This window comes from Scylla paramamosain, chromosome 2, assembly GCF_035594125.1.
Source record: "Scylla paramamosain isolate STU-SP2022 chromosome 2, ASM3559412v1, whole genome shotgun sequence".
Classification (NCBI taxonomy): domain Eukaryota; kingdom Metazoa; phylum Arthropoda; class Malacostraca; order Decapoda; family Portunidae; genus Scylla; species Scylla paramamosain.
The window spans coordinates 30,157,988-30,174,316 of record NC_087152.1 but is presented as its reverse complement, the minus strand read 5'-3'; the positions used below and the strand labels follow the sequence as shown (position 1 = coordinate 30,174,316).

The following is a 16,329-nucleotide window of genomic DNA, read 5'->3' as shown; positions in this document are numbered from 1 at the left end:
GTAGGGATTGTAGCGATAGGACAAGATACAGATATGAGATTGTGATTGGAGGAGCACAACAGAGAAGAAAGGGTAATAGCATAAGCAGAAGGATTAGAGGTTAGAAAAAGGTCAAGAATGAAAGTGTATCTCCAAGACGGTCAGGAATACGAGTAGGGTGTTGCACCAATTGCTCTAGGACGTGGAGGATAGCAAAGTTAAAGGCTAGTTCACCAGGATAGTCAGTGAAGGGAGAGGAAAGCCAAAGCTGGTGGTGAACACTGAAGTCTCCATGAATGGAGATCTCTGTAAAAAGGAAGAGAGTCAGAATGTGCTCCACTTTGAAAGTTAAGTAGTCAAAGAATTTCTTATAGTCAGAGGGGTTAGATGAAAGGTATACAGCACTGATAAATTTAGTTTGAGAGTGACTCTGTAGTCGTAGCCAGATGGTGGAAAACTCAGAAGATTTAAGAGCGTGGGCACGAAAGCACACATAGACACAACATCCAGTTTTGGATTGAAAATGAGGATAGAGAAAGTAGGAGGGAACAGAAAAGGGGCTACTGTCAGTTGCCTCAGACACCTGTGTTTCAGTGAGGAAAAGAAGATGAGGTTTATTAGAGGAGAAGTGGTGTTCTGCGAATTGAAAATTAGATCTAAGACAGGGAATGTTGCAGAAGTTAATGAAGAGAAAGTGGTGGGGGTGTCAAGACACTTAGGGTAGATACCAGAAGAGCAGTTCGACCTGGGGACATTTGTGGTCCCCTCCCCAGATGGGAAGTACGAGGCTGGTGTAGGAGTCGCCATGATAATTTTAAATTTTGAGTGGAGGGTGTGTGTGTAATTAGGTGTTTGTAGTTTTGTGTGAAGGAAAAAGAGTTGTCTTTAGAGGGCAGGCTGTGACTACCTCCTTGTGTTGTGAGACAAAGAGGAACTTTCAGTGAGGTCACAGCTGGACTTAATGATAAGTTCACAGCACCCCGTGATCCAGTGCTTTAGACCTCACAGGGAGTAATTATCATTTCGGCAGGTATCTAATGCCTTCTCCTGGTAGTGCTACTAGTCCTACTATTAGTGCAAAATTATTTTCAAAATTCTGCCAGTCATCCCTGTATCAGGGAGCTTCTCGAATGGTGTCACCACCAGATGGGAGAACATGTGGACCTTCCTCATTGTCGTTATGGTAAACCGTTACAGCGTTTGTATTGAGCGTGGCAGAGCGCGTCCGGCGTGAAGGACAAACAGTCAGAGTCAGGCAGTTCAAAGCATTGTAGAGACGGCCCTTAATGGCGTGAAGCAGCGTCCTCAGTTCGTAACGGATGGTCTGATTGATGGCCAGGAAGAGGGTGAGGGTGAGGTGTTCTGCCAACACAAGAAGGTGTGTTGCTGCACGGAACACTTCCTTGCTGGAGGACTCGTAGCAGCTCGTGATATTTTCGGTATATATGATGGCATAAACGACAGTGAGCATGATGTTGATGAAGAAGACGAGTGCGAGAGCCAAAGTTATGTAGATGGCAGAGTAGGCTTGGTGAAGCGTGTGAGTGGTGGCGGCGATATTTTGTATGCGGTGGTGCACCATGCCCACCACGATGCCCACACTGAACACCAGCACCAGCACCACAGGCACAATCAGGCCCAGCGCGATGATTGACATCATCATTATATTACGTCCTGTGTCACCGTCCTCCGTCTCCTGATAGATGTTATGCAGGAACCAGTAGCCTTCCTCGCACCTCTGTGTGTTGTTGGTGACCACCACACCCTCGTCGCTTACAGATATACACAACACCTCCACTTTCAGGAAGTACTGCAGTTGCAATCCGACACATAACAAACCGGTTAAAATCAAGCGAAGCCTCATGACTCGTGGTTGCTGCATTTGCCGGAACAGTTTGAAACACCACAGCGCCAGGAAGCGATCGCAGCACAGCCACACTACGATGTAATGGGAGAAGAGCTGCATCACGTAGAATGCCGTGAAGCAGGGATGGGCGAAGTAGAGCGCCAAGGCGTAGGACTGTAGCTCACACCCGTCGATAGTGATGATGCTGCCGATGCTGACCAAAAGGATGGCCACGTTCAGGCCGAAGAGCAACTCCATGTTCCTGTGGAAGGGAGGCAAGGCTGACTGACTGAATGAACGAATGGCTGGCTGGCTGGCTGGAGAGAGAGAAACACAGAATGCTCGAGCTAGGTGTAGGTAGTTAATACACATATACGAGTAGCTTTATGAGGATTAAGGAACTATACATCTCTCATCAAAATTGCCTTGAACAACGATTGAACTATCAATCTTTCGGCTCCGAGATAAGGTCGAAATAATAACGTTGTTATTGTTGTTGTTGTTCTTGTTCTTGTTGATAATGGTGGTGGTGGTGGTGGTGATGATGTCCGTGATCACGAGTTTGAGGCACCACTAAGTGGTGATTGTGACGATGGGCAGTGGTGAGAGCTTATGATGATGATGATGATGATTATGGAGGGAAGAAAGTCCTACTTAGTGATGTTGGCCATTGTGGCAATGATGGGGGAAATGATCCGTTGAGTGATGGAGATGATGGTGATGTGAATATGAACCGCTGAGTTGTTCTTAATAGTAGAGGATGATGGTGTTGGTGGTGGTAGTGGTGGTAATGTCAGCACTTACATGGTGCATTGCAGGGACCGAATCCGTGGTCTGCGGAGAAGGTAGAGGCCGAAAGCGTTGATGGTCACTCCCAGTACCACTACCACCGGCATCAACACTAGGTAGCTTATCATCTTCATCTCTTTGATCCACGCCTCGTCTGTGGCTCCGTGTTGCTGTCCCTTCCCGGGTTTGGCCATGGTCAAGGGGAAGGGCGTGGTAGTATTAGCGATGAGGGCTGAGGTTATGCCGACGCCCCCGGGGATGTGGGAGATGTTGCTCATGGTGCCACTCTACGGAAGGCGACGAGAGAGAGAGAGAGAGAGAGAGAGAGAGAGAGAGAGAGAGAGAGAGAGCAGTAACATTAAGGTGTTGCAAGAATTCTTACGTGTACACGAATATTAGCAGTGCAAAATTTATTTACTAAAAGGAAACAAAAACTATAAGAGATGAAATTGTAATAGAATAATCTGTATGTGTGTATGTGTGTGTGTGTGTGTGTGTGTGTGTGTGTGTGTGTGTGTGTGTGTGACAAATTTTGCTGCATTTTCCCTATGTCTTCCCTTCTCGCATCACCATCATCACAGTCCCTCTCCATAATTGTTCCTCTTCGTCCCCGAACGTTCCATCACCATCACCTCACTATTCATCGCCCTATTACTGGTGTGGCTTAAGTTTCGAAGTTTATGAAGTCTTACTGGTAATAATGGTAAATAAACCAGTTACACAGAACACAAGGAAGATCTGATCGGTGTTATTACCTCTAGTAAGTGCATCCATTAGAGCTACAAACTGCTGCTTGTCAAAATTACCATTAGCTTACTTGTTAGCTTTGTGGCAGTGTCAACTTTTCGTCAGAACTCAGGAAAACATGCGTGAAATACTGGAAAGCGAACATGTTTTCTGAGCAGATGATGTTAAGCTAAGAGATATTAGCATAGTTAAAAGAGACAGTGGAATAGGAGAAAGACAGGCTGAAAAGTTTTAATCACCATGGCCACACGAAATATATCCCAGAGTACTAAAAAAATGTAGATATGTTATTGTGAATCGTTACTACCTTTAGGAAATCATTAGATTCTGGAGTGGTGCCGTTAATGTGGAGACACGTGAATGTAGTTCCAATTTTTAAGAAGGGAAATAAAACGTTAATGTCGAACTACCAGCCAGTCAGCCTGACTGACAATTGTATTTAAAGTAATGGAGTCTGCATTTGCGAAGAACTTTAGGAATAATTTAAACAAACATAAGTTGACAAAATGTTCACTATAAAGCTTCACACAGGGAAAGTCATGCCTCATAAATTTCATAAATTTTAAGAGATAAATTTCAGTAACGTAGTATTTTTATTTTCACTTATATATATTATATATATATATATATATATATATATATATATATATATATATATATATATATATATATATATATATATATATATATATATATATATATATATATATATAAGAGGGCCACTGGCCAAGGTCAATAAAATTTTGAAAAATAAAAAAAAAAAAGGCCCACTTGAGGGCCAGTTTCCAAAGTGAGGTCAAATGGGATAATTAAATATTTGGGTCTTGAAACCTCCCTCTTAAAAGGATTCAAGTCGTAGGAAGGTGGAAATGCAGAAGCAGGCAGGGAGTTCCAGAAATGCAGAAAATGGAGTGAATGACTGAGAATACTGATTAACTCTTGCATGATAGAGGTGGACAGAAAAGGAGTGAGAGAAAGTAGAAAGTCTTGTGCAGTGTGGCCGGGGGAGAAGGGGAGGCATGCAGTTAGCAAGATCAGAAAAGTAGTTATCTTGAAAAAAAAAAAAAAGCGGTATAAGACAGATAGAGATGCAACTTTATGACGATAAGAGAGAGGCTAAAGACAGTCAATTAAAGGAAAGACGAAATGCTTTTGATTCCACATTGTCTAAAAGAGCGACATGAGTGGAAAACCGCGGAGTGGTATCATCGGCGTAAGAGTGAATAAGACTAGAAGTTTGGCTTAGTCATTGATGAATAATTGGAAGAGAGAGGATGACAGAGCAGAACGCTGAGGAAAACCAGTTGTCATGGGACAAAATAGCAATTAGAAAAAAAAAAAGTAGAAGACAATACCATCCAAATAATAATATTCCCATGAAATACATTTTATAGACTAAAGGAACGGTCATAAATATAAAAAAAAATTACTTTCTTTTTGGTTATATAAACAAAGTTTTGTATATACGTTTGGAATCAGTAAAACTTTGGCACAAGAAAATTAAATGAAATTGTAAGCTATTAATCGTTAAATTAGGTGTTGATATTTGGAGATGGTGCTGAGTAATATCCTTTGATTTACAAGGCAACTGGAAAATTATCATATTCCAGGGTTTTCCTGGGGCCGTCACATAAAAAACCCCAGTCACAAAACATTGTAGGTTAAGAGAAAGTATACCGGAACTGATAATAATATATATTTTGAGAGAAATTCTTTGTTAATATTTGCATCTAAAAATCATTAATAGAGTGTTAGAATTAAGGAATACGTAGGACCATTAGCAAAAATGTTCAAGAATGATTTGTGAATGTAGAAGGGGTCTAAACTATTAAGGATATTGCTAACCCATGTCTTTTAGTATAGACAGAAGACTAGTTTTTTGGGGGTAAAGGCTTCATATATATATATATATATATATATATATATATATATATATATATATATATATATATATATATATATATATATATATATATATATACATATAGGCTTTGGCGCAAGATTTCGGCGTCAGAGCCTAGTTTATAGTGGTTAATATGAAAATAACCTCTTTTTTATCTATATGTATTAATTATTTGTGTGAGAGCCTAACTGACATCGTGGTCCAAAGGGAGAAGAAGGATGTAAAATTCCCTTTACCATTTTTCTTTTTTTTTGGGGGGGGGGACGGGGGGAACAAAATTTAGAATGTAAACAGACTAGGGTAAATCGTTCTTTGATAAGGTAGGAGTCAAACACCTGTGATATACACACAATTGAATGTAACACTTACACAATTAGGATTTTTTTATACCAAATATTGAGGTAAACCCCTGAGGCACCAATTACTTGTTATAATATATTCATTTAAATTATTATTATTATGAACTGATTGGTTATCAAATTCCCTGATATAGGAGGTCCCACATCTCCAAGCTAACATAACTCATTTCTAGAAACATTGTTGTAAATCAGAAGAGAGAAAAATAATTTGAAGATCTTTATTTGTTGTTTAGAAGCTAACTTCAATGAAACTCAATCTAGTTATCATGGAGTTTTTCCAGTGTCTTGTCCCGCTAAAACGCTACCATACAGAGCAAGGTCAAAATTATTTTAACAGAAACCATGACTGGTGGCAGCTAATCTAATATTTTTTTATAGATATTAACAACAGCTAAATCTAAACTAAATTGAACAATAAACTGATCAAAGCAATAGTCCTGCAATACCTACTTGAAATAAATACCCCAAATTCAACTAAACCTAATTAATTAAAACAAAGAATCATCAATCACACTTTATTTTAATCTTAACCCCCCCCCCATGACACAGTGACCGTCTTCCACTGCAGCTATAGAAAGATCAAAAATGAAAATTGAGATGAAGTCAGAGTAAATAAAGCCTACAGCGTAAACTATCTGAAAGGAAACGCAACGGATGTCCTCCTGTCTAGCGTCCTGCCAGTGTTGGCTGATGGTGTACGATAATGATGATAACGGCGACGACAACAACAACAAAAATAACTAACAAAAATAACATTAATGACAATAATAGTGATAACAATGATGATGTTGATAATAGTAATAATAATAATAATAATAATAATAATAATAATAATAATAATAATAATAATAATAATAATGATAATGATAGTAATAATAATAATAATAATAATAATAATAATAATAATAATAATAATAATAATAGCAGCAGTAGTAGTTGTTATTGGCGTTGCTTTAAGCATAAGAGTAATAATAATAGTAATAATAATAGTAATAATAATAGTAATAATAATGATAATAATAATAATAAAAGTAATAATAATAATAATAATAATAATAATAATAATAATAATAATAATAATAATAATAATAATAATGGCAATTACTTAAATGTCAGGCCGACATTCCCGACAAGATAAGGCATCACAAGCATGCACACACACTCACTACCACACCCGCAGGCACTCCCTCACACCTCAGCTTCCAGACCCATGGTGCTCCTCCTTCCCCTGCTACTCATCCCCCGATTGATATCTTTCGCTACTCATAAAAAGAATGCACCATAGCTGACAAAACTGGGAAAAAAATAACCATTATGTAATATTTTTGTATTCACTGAGATCGTGAAGTGTTGTAACTGTAGTAATATTCATCCCTAATGTTACTGTAGAATAGTAATGAACTTACATAGCAGCAGTGACGAACAGCAACAAATGAGAAAATGCGTGTGGACCGGAACAGTGACAAAGGCCGACTGATTCTGTTCAGCGGATCCAGTACGATTACAATTTCCTCTCTCTCTCTCTCTCTCTCTCTCTCTCTCTCTCTCTCTCTCTCTCTCTCTCTCTCTCTCTCTCTCTCTCTCTCTCTCTCTCTCTCTCTCTCTCTCTCTCTCAGCGCATACGTTTCAAAGCTACAGTAATCTGTCCCAACCTGGAATAATCAGCTCTTCTCTTTTGTATGTTACATATTTTCATTTTCATTTTACAAGTGCTTTTGTTTGTAAAATGAAATGATGTGAGTGTTAATGTGTTTTTCATCTATAATTCCTCAGCTGTGTGCATGAAATCCTTAAATCAAAGACAAGAGGCGACACGTTAAAAAAGGAGCGTAATGTCACAAAGTTCAGGAGCTTCTGTCTTAAACCAACCAAGATTTCCCTAAAGCAGGCCAATAAAGCATGATGCATGTTGCAGTTTCACTCTGTATCAGTCCACGTTCCTTGGCTTTTTTCGTATCCTCATGGGTAAATTAATCCCGGGTTCAGAATCACTGCTTATGGTAAGAGAGCACGGATTCTCACTTATCACAATGCGCAAGTCAGTTCTGTTACATATCCGGGTCTTCACTTCAGGGGTCCTACTCAGCATAAAGTTATGACACGTTCCATATGATACTTGTGTATCATTCCTTATTGATGTCAGAAATCTTCTTTTGGAGTTCTTAGGAATTTTCTTTTTTTTTTTTTTATGTAGGAAGGACACTGGCCAAGGACAACAAAAAGTCAATAAAAAAAATGTCCACTGAAACGCTAGTCCCATAAAAGGATCAAAGCAGTAGTCAAAAATAGATGGATAAGTGTCTTGAAACCTCCCTCTTGAAGGAATTCACGTCATAGGAAGGTGGAGATACAGAAGCAGGCAGGGAGTTCCAGAGTTTACCAGAGAAAGGGAAGAATGATTGAAAATACTGGTTAACTCTTGCATTAGAGAGGTGGACAGAATAGAGGTGAGAGAAAGAAGAAAGTCTTGTGCAGCGAGGCTGCGGGAAGAGGGGAGACATGCAGTTAGCAAGATCAGAAGAGCAGTTAGCATGAAAATAGCGGTAGAAGACAGCTAGATATGCAGTATTGCGGCGATGAGAGAGACCCTGAAGACAGTCCGTTAGAGGAGTGGAGTTGATGAGACGAAAAGCTTTTGATTCCACCCTGTCTAGAAGAGCAGTATGAGTGGAACCCGCCCCCAGACATGTGAAGCATACTCCATACATGGACGGATAAGGCCCTTGTACAGAGTTAGAAGCTGGGGGGGGTGAGAAAAACTGGCGGAGACATCTCAGAACGCCTAAATTCATAGAAGCTGTTTTTGCTAGAGATGAGATGTGAAGTTTCCAGTTCAGATTATAAGTAAAGGACAGACCGAGGATGTTCATTGTATAAGAGGGGGACAGTTGAGTGTCATTGAAGAAGAAGGGATAGTTGTCTGGAAGGTTGTGTCGAGTTGATAGATGGAGGAATTGAGTTTTTGAGGCATTGAACAATACCAAGTTTGCTCTGCCCCATTCAGAAATTTTAGAAAGATCAGAAATCAAGCGTTCTGTGGCTTCCCTGCGTGATATGTTTACCTCCTGAAGGGTTGTACGTCTATGAAAAGACGTGGAAAAGTGCAGGGTGGTATCATCAGCGTAGGAGTGGATAGGACAAGAAGTTTGGTTAAGGAGATCATTAATGAATAATAAGAAGAGAGCGGGTGACAGGACAGAACCCTGAGGAACACCAATATTAATAGATTTAGGAGAAGAACAGTGACCGTCTACCACAGCAGCAATAAAACGGTCAGAAAGGAAACTTGAGATGAAGTTACAGAGAGAAGGATAGAAGCCGTAGGAGGATAGTTTGGAAATCAAAGTTTTGTGCCAGACTTTATCAAAAGCTTTTGATATGTCCAAGGCAACAACAAAAGTTTCACCAAAATCTCTAAAAGAGGATGACCAAGACTCAATAAGGAAAGCCAGAAGATCACCAGTAGGTCGGCTTTGACGGAACCCATACTGGCGATCAGATAGAAGGTTGTGAAGTGATAGATGTTTAAGAATCTTCCTGTTGAGGATAGATTCAAAAACTTTAGATAAGCAGGAAATTAAAGCAATAGGACGGTAGTTTGAGGGATTAGAACCGTCACCCTTTTTAGGAACAGATTCAGATTCAGATTCAGATATTTTATTATCCACAGATGTGGTTATTACTCAAATTGCAATAAATATTCAGTAATTACAGTAGAATGAAAAACACATGATTAAACAATAAATTAAACAATACATTCATATACATAAAATGAGGTATGATAAGAATACGAGTATAAGGTGTAACAGACATAAAAAAGGTAACATTTCTTTAAAAATGACAGTATAAACCTATCTTAAACTTAAACATTACTTGTTAGGAGAAAATCCTTAAGTCTAGCTTTAAAAGTGTTAAGAGAGGGCGCATGTGTGAGGAAGGTCGAGAGAGCGTTCCACAGCTTGACTCCCAGTACAGCAGTGCGTCTGTCTCCACTGTGTGTCTTAGAACGCGTCACATACAAGCTGTGCCTCTGTCTGGTGATGCTGCTAGTGACTGCTTGTCTGGTGCTTAAGGCACCAGACAAGCAGTCAGTCCATTCTGGATAAAATCCTCGTAAAACTTTAAAAATAGTGACACCTACATCAAAAACATGTTTCTGTTTTAATCTTAACCATTTCAGTTCCTCAAAACATGGAGATACATGGTCATATTTCTTTACTCCTCCCACTGCTACTCTTGCGGCAAAATTTTGCAATTTCTGTACACTAGATATTAACGTGTCGCTTGTAGACCCCCATATTCTAATGCAATATTCAATTAAGTTTAGAACAAGTGTCTGTACAACAATAATTCTGGTATGTTTACGAGTATCTAATTTGTCACCTATTCTGCTGATATACATCAAAATACCAATTGCTTTTTTGTTTAACTCATTAATGTGGACGTCAAACAGCATAAAACGGTCAATATAAACCCCTAAGGTTTTTACATGATTACATGGGTGTATGATGTTCCCATTAAAGTTTATCGTTGTGTTTGGTGGAATTTTAGATAGCAGTTGCCGATTTCCTATAAAAATACATTGAGTTTTTGAGGAGTTAAACATTAAACCATTCTTAAGAAAGTAATCTCGACATTTATCATGAGTGTTCTCAGTGTCTTTTATGATTTGATTATGGTCTTCAACAGTTCCCGAGTGTAAGAATTGGGTGTCGTCCGCATATTGTGCCAGGAAACAGTCAACATATGCATGTAAGTCATTTACATAAATACCAAATAAAATTGGACCAAGGATCGAGCCTTGTGGGACCCCATAGCTAATATTTTTCTTTCTAGAAATATTGTTTTCAAGGCGAACTGACATGCTTCTATCTTTCAAATAGTTATCGAACCAAAAGTAATCAATATTTAATAAAGAGCATTTATGTAAAAGGATCTTATGGTTGACAGTGTCGAATGCCTTGGAGAGGTCACACAAAGTTAACAATGAAATTTTCTTGTTGTCCATGTTTTCATATAGTCTATCTGTGAGGGTAGTGAGGGCAGTCTCAGTAGATAATTTTGGTCGAAAGCCATGTTGACTCTTAGACAATAAATTGTTAGATTCTAGGTAACATGATAGCTGTTTAGCAACAATTTTTTCCAGTACTTTCGATATAATGGGTAGTATAGATATTAGTCTATAATTATTCACACAGTCAGAGTCACCATTTTTATGTATCGGGACAACCAGTGCATGCTTTCATATCTCAGGGAACACTTCCGTTACCAAGGATGTGTTGACTATACACGTGAGGAAAGGAACTATTACACCAAGCGCATCTGTGAGAAACCTTAACTTTATGCCATCAGAGCCGACAGAGCTGGTGGCATTTGACTTTGACTGTTAAAATAATGGTATTAGTATCTACAGGTTGTGGTCTAAAAGCAGAGATAATATTGATATTTGACTGAGGAGGTTGGGCGATAGATTTACCTTCATTAAATAGTTCTTTCTGTGAGCGTTTAAAAGTGGATTCTCCAACCGTAGCAAAGAAATTATTGAACTTTTCGGCTTTCTCACTTAGGTTTTCAAAGTTAAAGGCATTGTGTTTATTTTTCTGACTCGGGATAATTTCTTTAATGATGTTCCATGTTCCCGAAGTGTTCCCATTACTGTCTTTAAGACGGTCGTGATAGTGATCCGTCCTAGTTTTGTTAATTAATTGCTTTACTTGTTTCTTAGCTATCTTATAACGCTCCCGTAACTGTGAATTAGTCGTGTCGATTTTAAACTCACTTTGTAAGTTATCTCGGTGTTTCATTGCCTCACGAATATCATCATTCATCCATGGTGTAGGTTTTCCTTTCACTGCTTTAGTTACAAGAGGGGCACACATGTTAAGACAATTGATAAAAACATCATTAAAAATGTCCACTTGTTTGTTGACATTATCAGTTAAAAGTATATTTTTCATGTGATGAACATTATTAAGGAGGAGTGAGCAGAAAGTGTCTTTATCGTAGTTCTTCAATTTACGAAAAGTTTTTACCATAGGCAGTTTTCTAGGCTTTCTTATATTTAAAACAGCAGATATTAAATCGTGGTCAGCTATGACTTGAGGAACAACGTCTTGTGATAGAATGACATCTGGTTTGTTAGTTATTATAAGGTCTAGTAACGTAGCTGATGTTGATGTTGTTCTTGTGGGTTTATCTATTATTTGTGTCAACTTGTTGTTTTTATTAACTTACTGATTTTATTGCCTTGTGTCATCATGTCATCATTAAAATCACCGAGGATAAAAACACTTTTCTCACGCAAACATATTATCCTAAAAACTTCTTCAATATAGTCAAATGATGTGGCTAAGGCCTTGGGATGTCTGTACACACAACCAATGATGATGGCCGGCCACTTCCTGCACTGTATCTTTACCCATACATCCTCCACTCCCTTCGGCCTTAGTACATCTAGATTAATGACAGAGGACTTGAGAGTACTATGAACATACATACAAACCCCAGCACCTCGACCATTGTCACATCTATAAATTGTGTAGTTAGGTATTTCAACGTAGCCATTTGGGGTGTTTGTTTGAAGCCATGTTTACATAATACGTCTATTTTTCTCTCTATGATCATTAATTTTACTTCGTCCAAGCTTGATATCAGTGATTGTGCATTGATGTGTTCAACAGTTAGCCAATCTTTTTTTAATTCCTTTACTTCAACAACGGCAGATGCTTCCCCGCCTTCATCCTATGTTCTATACTGTTGACATAAGCGACTCTTGTGACCAAAACGTTGACAGTTGCCACATAACATTTTGTGGTCGAACCTACAGTTTTTTTGTATATGATTGAATTCACCGCAATTGTAACACCCTATTTTGTTTCTCTCACTAGCATATCTATTTCTCACACTTCTGTAACCATACGAGTTATCATTATACATTTCCTGAGTTTCAATCACCGGAGTATAATGTTTCTGCACTGGGTGGTTTCCGTTCCATCTGCCCTCTCGTTGAATATTGGCGCGGGCTTGATTGTAGACTGTATGGTGTCTGTACTCCGGCGTTCTCCTGAGGGCTATATCATACAGATCAGGGCTGCGTACGTCCTCTTCGTTTCTCCATCCTGTCTCATGTGTGAGATGGAGAGGACCTCGCGGTTTAGGAGTCGTCCATCTGCCCTCTCGTTGAGTATTGGCGCGGGCTTGATTGTAGGATGTATGGTATCTGTACTCCGGCGTTCTCCTGAGGGCTATATCATGCAGATCGGGGCTGCGTACGTCCTCCTCGTTTCTCCATCCTGTCTCATGTGTAAGATGGAGAGAACCTCGCGGTTTAGGAGTCGTCAGGAACTGTTGGGTGGGAGACTTCTGAGTGTATGAGTTACCTTGTTGTGTTGTTTTGTTCTGAGAACATAGGGTAACCATACCTGCGTAGGTTTTCTGGCCGCGTAATCCAGTGGTTTGGGCTTGTTCTCGGTTAACTGATCTAAGGTTGTGACCTAAATATTTATTTTCACTTCGTTGAGGTGTATGTGTGTTTATACTCTTCTTAATATCTTCCCAATTACTGCTGAGATGAAAATCTAAGCACTGCTTTTTGATGGTACTTAGTAACTTGATCGCTCCCAATCTGTTTAACGTGGGATATTTGCTAATTTTTGTTTCGAAGCACAGGTCATCTATCTCGCCTGTGCTCAGTGTGAATGAAGGAGCCGTTTTAATTATATTTATACCATTAGCCTCACCCCATTTAACTAGCTGTTCATTATACTCTTGTACTTTTGCTTGTATTTCATGAGGACTAGGAGGTGATACAATCTGACAAACTTGTACCTTCATTTCACTATTTTTTTCCTTCAATTCAGCAACCAGCAGACTTAAGTTGTTCAGTATCGTCATTGGTGGCTTCTCTTCAAGTATGTCTGTGATTCCATTATATAATATGCACTGAGATGGAATATGATTAAGTTTCTCATTTATCCAACATTTGAGTAAATCCATATTTGCCTCAAAGATAGTCTTTATCTGGATATTACTTTGGAGATCAGAGCGTAAAATCGTTCGTAAATTTGTGTCTCCAAGGAGGAGCCAGTTGTTAGGGGGAGTAGCGAATGTTTGCGATTCATGTTGATGTACGTCACTCCCACAACGATGCTGTTCCAACTCAGCCACACGGTTTTGTAGTCGTTCGATCGTGTGGTAAGCAGCCTTTACTTCAGTATTTAGCAAGTCAATTTCAGAATCTTTAGTTTCTAGCTTTGTCATGATTGTCTCGATTTTTCTGACGATATCTTGCATGTCCACTCTGCCATGGTCTAGGTTAACTTGCTGACGGGTGTCAGAAGGAATAGTTTGCGTGACATCACTGGGTGCCGGCGGTGAGTGGCTGGATGATGGTGGTGTGTCCACAATTTCACCTGCAATATCATTGGAAGGTGGCCGTGACTTTTCAATTATCATGTCAATGAGTTGACCCTTGCTACTTGTCCATACATTTGTCAGTCCCAATTCACGGCATCTCTTTTGCAGGTCTGGCTTACGAAAGTGTTTGTTTAAAAAATCCCTAGTTGGTATCTCAGGCGATGATTCTACCAGAGTCTGTGTTTGAAGTGATAATAATGGTGGCACTTCCGTTGTTGTTATGGGTTGTACTGTTGGTTCTGTGGAGTTATCCTCTAACATTTTTGGTCCATCAATTATCTGGGTATTAAGGCCTTGAGGGTTGTTTTGTGAATTCTCAGCCATTTGTAAAATATATATTATGTGATGGTTTACTGAGATGGTATCATCGGGTTGCTAAGGACGCTCAGGCGTTGTCAAGTTCACTGCGCATGCGCGGAAAATGGCCTGTTGGTCATGGGGGGTGTGGTACTCATCTACCCAATTTTGGCCTTAAATTATATCAAAGTCCAAAAACTCCCGAACTCTGTCTTTGCACCAACAGATTCTACTTATAATCACGCACCAACTGGTCTTATCATTACCTCATAGGACCTATGCTTTTCCCATATATTGCGTTAAGAACGGGAGCTCCTCGGTGCGTTGTTTACACCACCACCACCAGGTTGAATGTAGGCAAACTTCCAGCAAGAAGGAAAGGTAGATGTTGACAGAAAGAGCTAAAATAGTTTGACTAGGCAAGGTGCAAGCATGGAGGCACAGTTTTGGAGAACAATAGGAGGGACCCCATCAGCTCCATAAGCCTTCCGAGGGTTTAGGCCAGCAAGGGCATGGAAAACATCATTGCGAAGAATTTTAATAGGTAGCATGAAGTAGTCAGAGGGTGGAGGAGAGGGAGGAACAAGGCCAGAATCGTCCAAGGTAGAGTTTTTAGTAAAGGTTTGAGCAAAGAGTTCAGCTTTAGAAATAGATGTGATAGCAGTGGTGACATCTGGTTGAAATAAAGGAGGGAAAGAAGAAGAAGCAAAGTTATTGGAGATATTTTTTGGCTAGATGCCAGAAGTCACGAGGGGAGTTAGATCTTGAATGGTTTTGACACTTTCTGTTAATGAAGGAGTTTTTGGCTAACTGGAGAACAGGCTTGGCATGGTTCCGGGCAGAAATATAAAGTGCATGAGATTCTGGTGATGGAAGGCTTAAGTACCTTTTGTGGGCCACCTCTCTATCATGTATAGCACAAGAACAAGCTGTGTTAAACCAAGATTTAGAAGGTTTAGGTCGAGAAAAAGAGTGAGGAATGTACGCCTCCATGACAGACACTATCAGCTCTGTTATGCGCTCAGCACACAAAGACGGGTCTCTGACACGGAAGCAGTAGTCATTCCAAGGAAAATCATCAAAATACCTCCTCAGGTCCCCCCAACTAGCAGAAGCAAAACGCCAGAGGCACCTTCACTTAGGGGGATCCTGAGGAGGGATTGGAGCGATAGGACAAGATACAGATATCAGATTGTGATCGGAGGAGCCCAACAGAGAAGAAAGGGTGACAGCATAAGCAGAAGCATTGGAGGTCAGGAAAGGGTCAAGAATGTTGGGCGTATCTCCAAGACGGTCAAGAATACGAGCAGGTGTTGCAGCAATTGCTCTAGGTCGTGGAGGATAGCAAAGTTGTAGGCTAGTTCACCTGGATGGTCAGTGAAGGGAGAGGAAAGCCAAAGCTGGTGGTGAACATTGAAGTCTCCAAGAATGGAGATCTCTGCAAAAGGGAAAAGGGTCAGAATGTGCTCCACTTTGGAAGTTAAGTAGTGAAATAATTTCTTATAGTCAGAGAAGTTAGGTGAGAGGTATACAGCACAGATAAATTTTGTTTGAGAGTGACTCTGTAGTCATAGCCAGATGGTGGAAAACTTGGAAGATTCAAGAGCGTGGACACGAGAGCAGGTTAAGTCATTGCGCACATAAACGCAACATCCACCTTTGGATCGAAAATGAGGATAGAGAAAGTAGGAGGGAACAGAAAAGGGGCTACTGTCAGTTGCCTGAGACACCTGAGTTTCAGTGAGGAAAAGAAGATGAGGTTTAAAAGAGGAGGTGGTGTTCTACAGATTGAAAATTAGATCTTAGACCGCGAATGTTGCAGAAGTTAATGAAGAAAAAGTTGAGGAGGGTGTCAAGACATATTTATGGTCCCCTTTTCAGATGGGGACTCCGAGGCTGGTGTAGGAGTCACCATGATCATTTTGAAATTTTTGAGTGAAGGGTGCATGTGTTATTAGGTGCTTGTAGTTTTGTGTGGAGGAAGAGAGTTGTCT

The 16,329-nt window shown here is 39.8% G+C and overlaps 1 protein-coding gene across 1 annotated transcript in view; it reads right to left on the bottom strand.

Moving 5' to 3' along the window:
* LOC135112915 (uncharacterized) overlaps positions 1–7,091 on the bottom strand; it is a 9,789-nt gene extending 2,698 nt beyond the window's left edge. Inside the window, exons 1-3 of the mRNA XM_064027874.1 lie at positions 7,030–7,091; positions 2,630–2,901; positions 1–2,087 (exon numbers count right to left, since the gene is read on the bottom strand). The exon at positions 1–2,087 is cut by the window's left edge and continues 2,698 nt beyond it. Of these exons, the coding sequence (XP_063883944.1) occupies positions 1,094–2,087; positions 2,630–2,892 (1,257 nt within the window). The 5' untranslated portion in view covers positions 2,893–2,901; positions 7,030–7,091 and the 3' untranslated portion in view covers positions 1–1,093. The remainder of the gene's footprint in view (positions 2,088–2,629; positions 2,902–7,029) is intronic.
* Between the last annotated feature and the right edge of the window lie 9,238 nt (positions 7,092–16,329).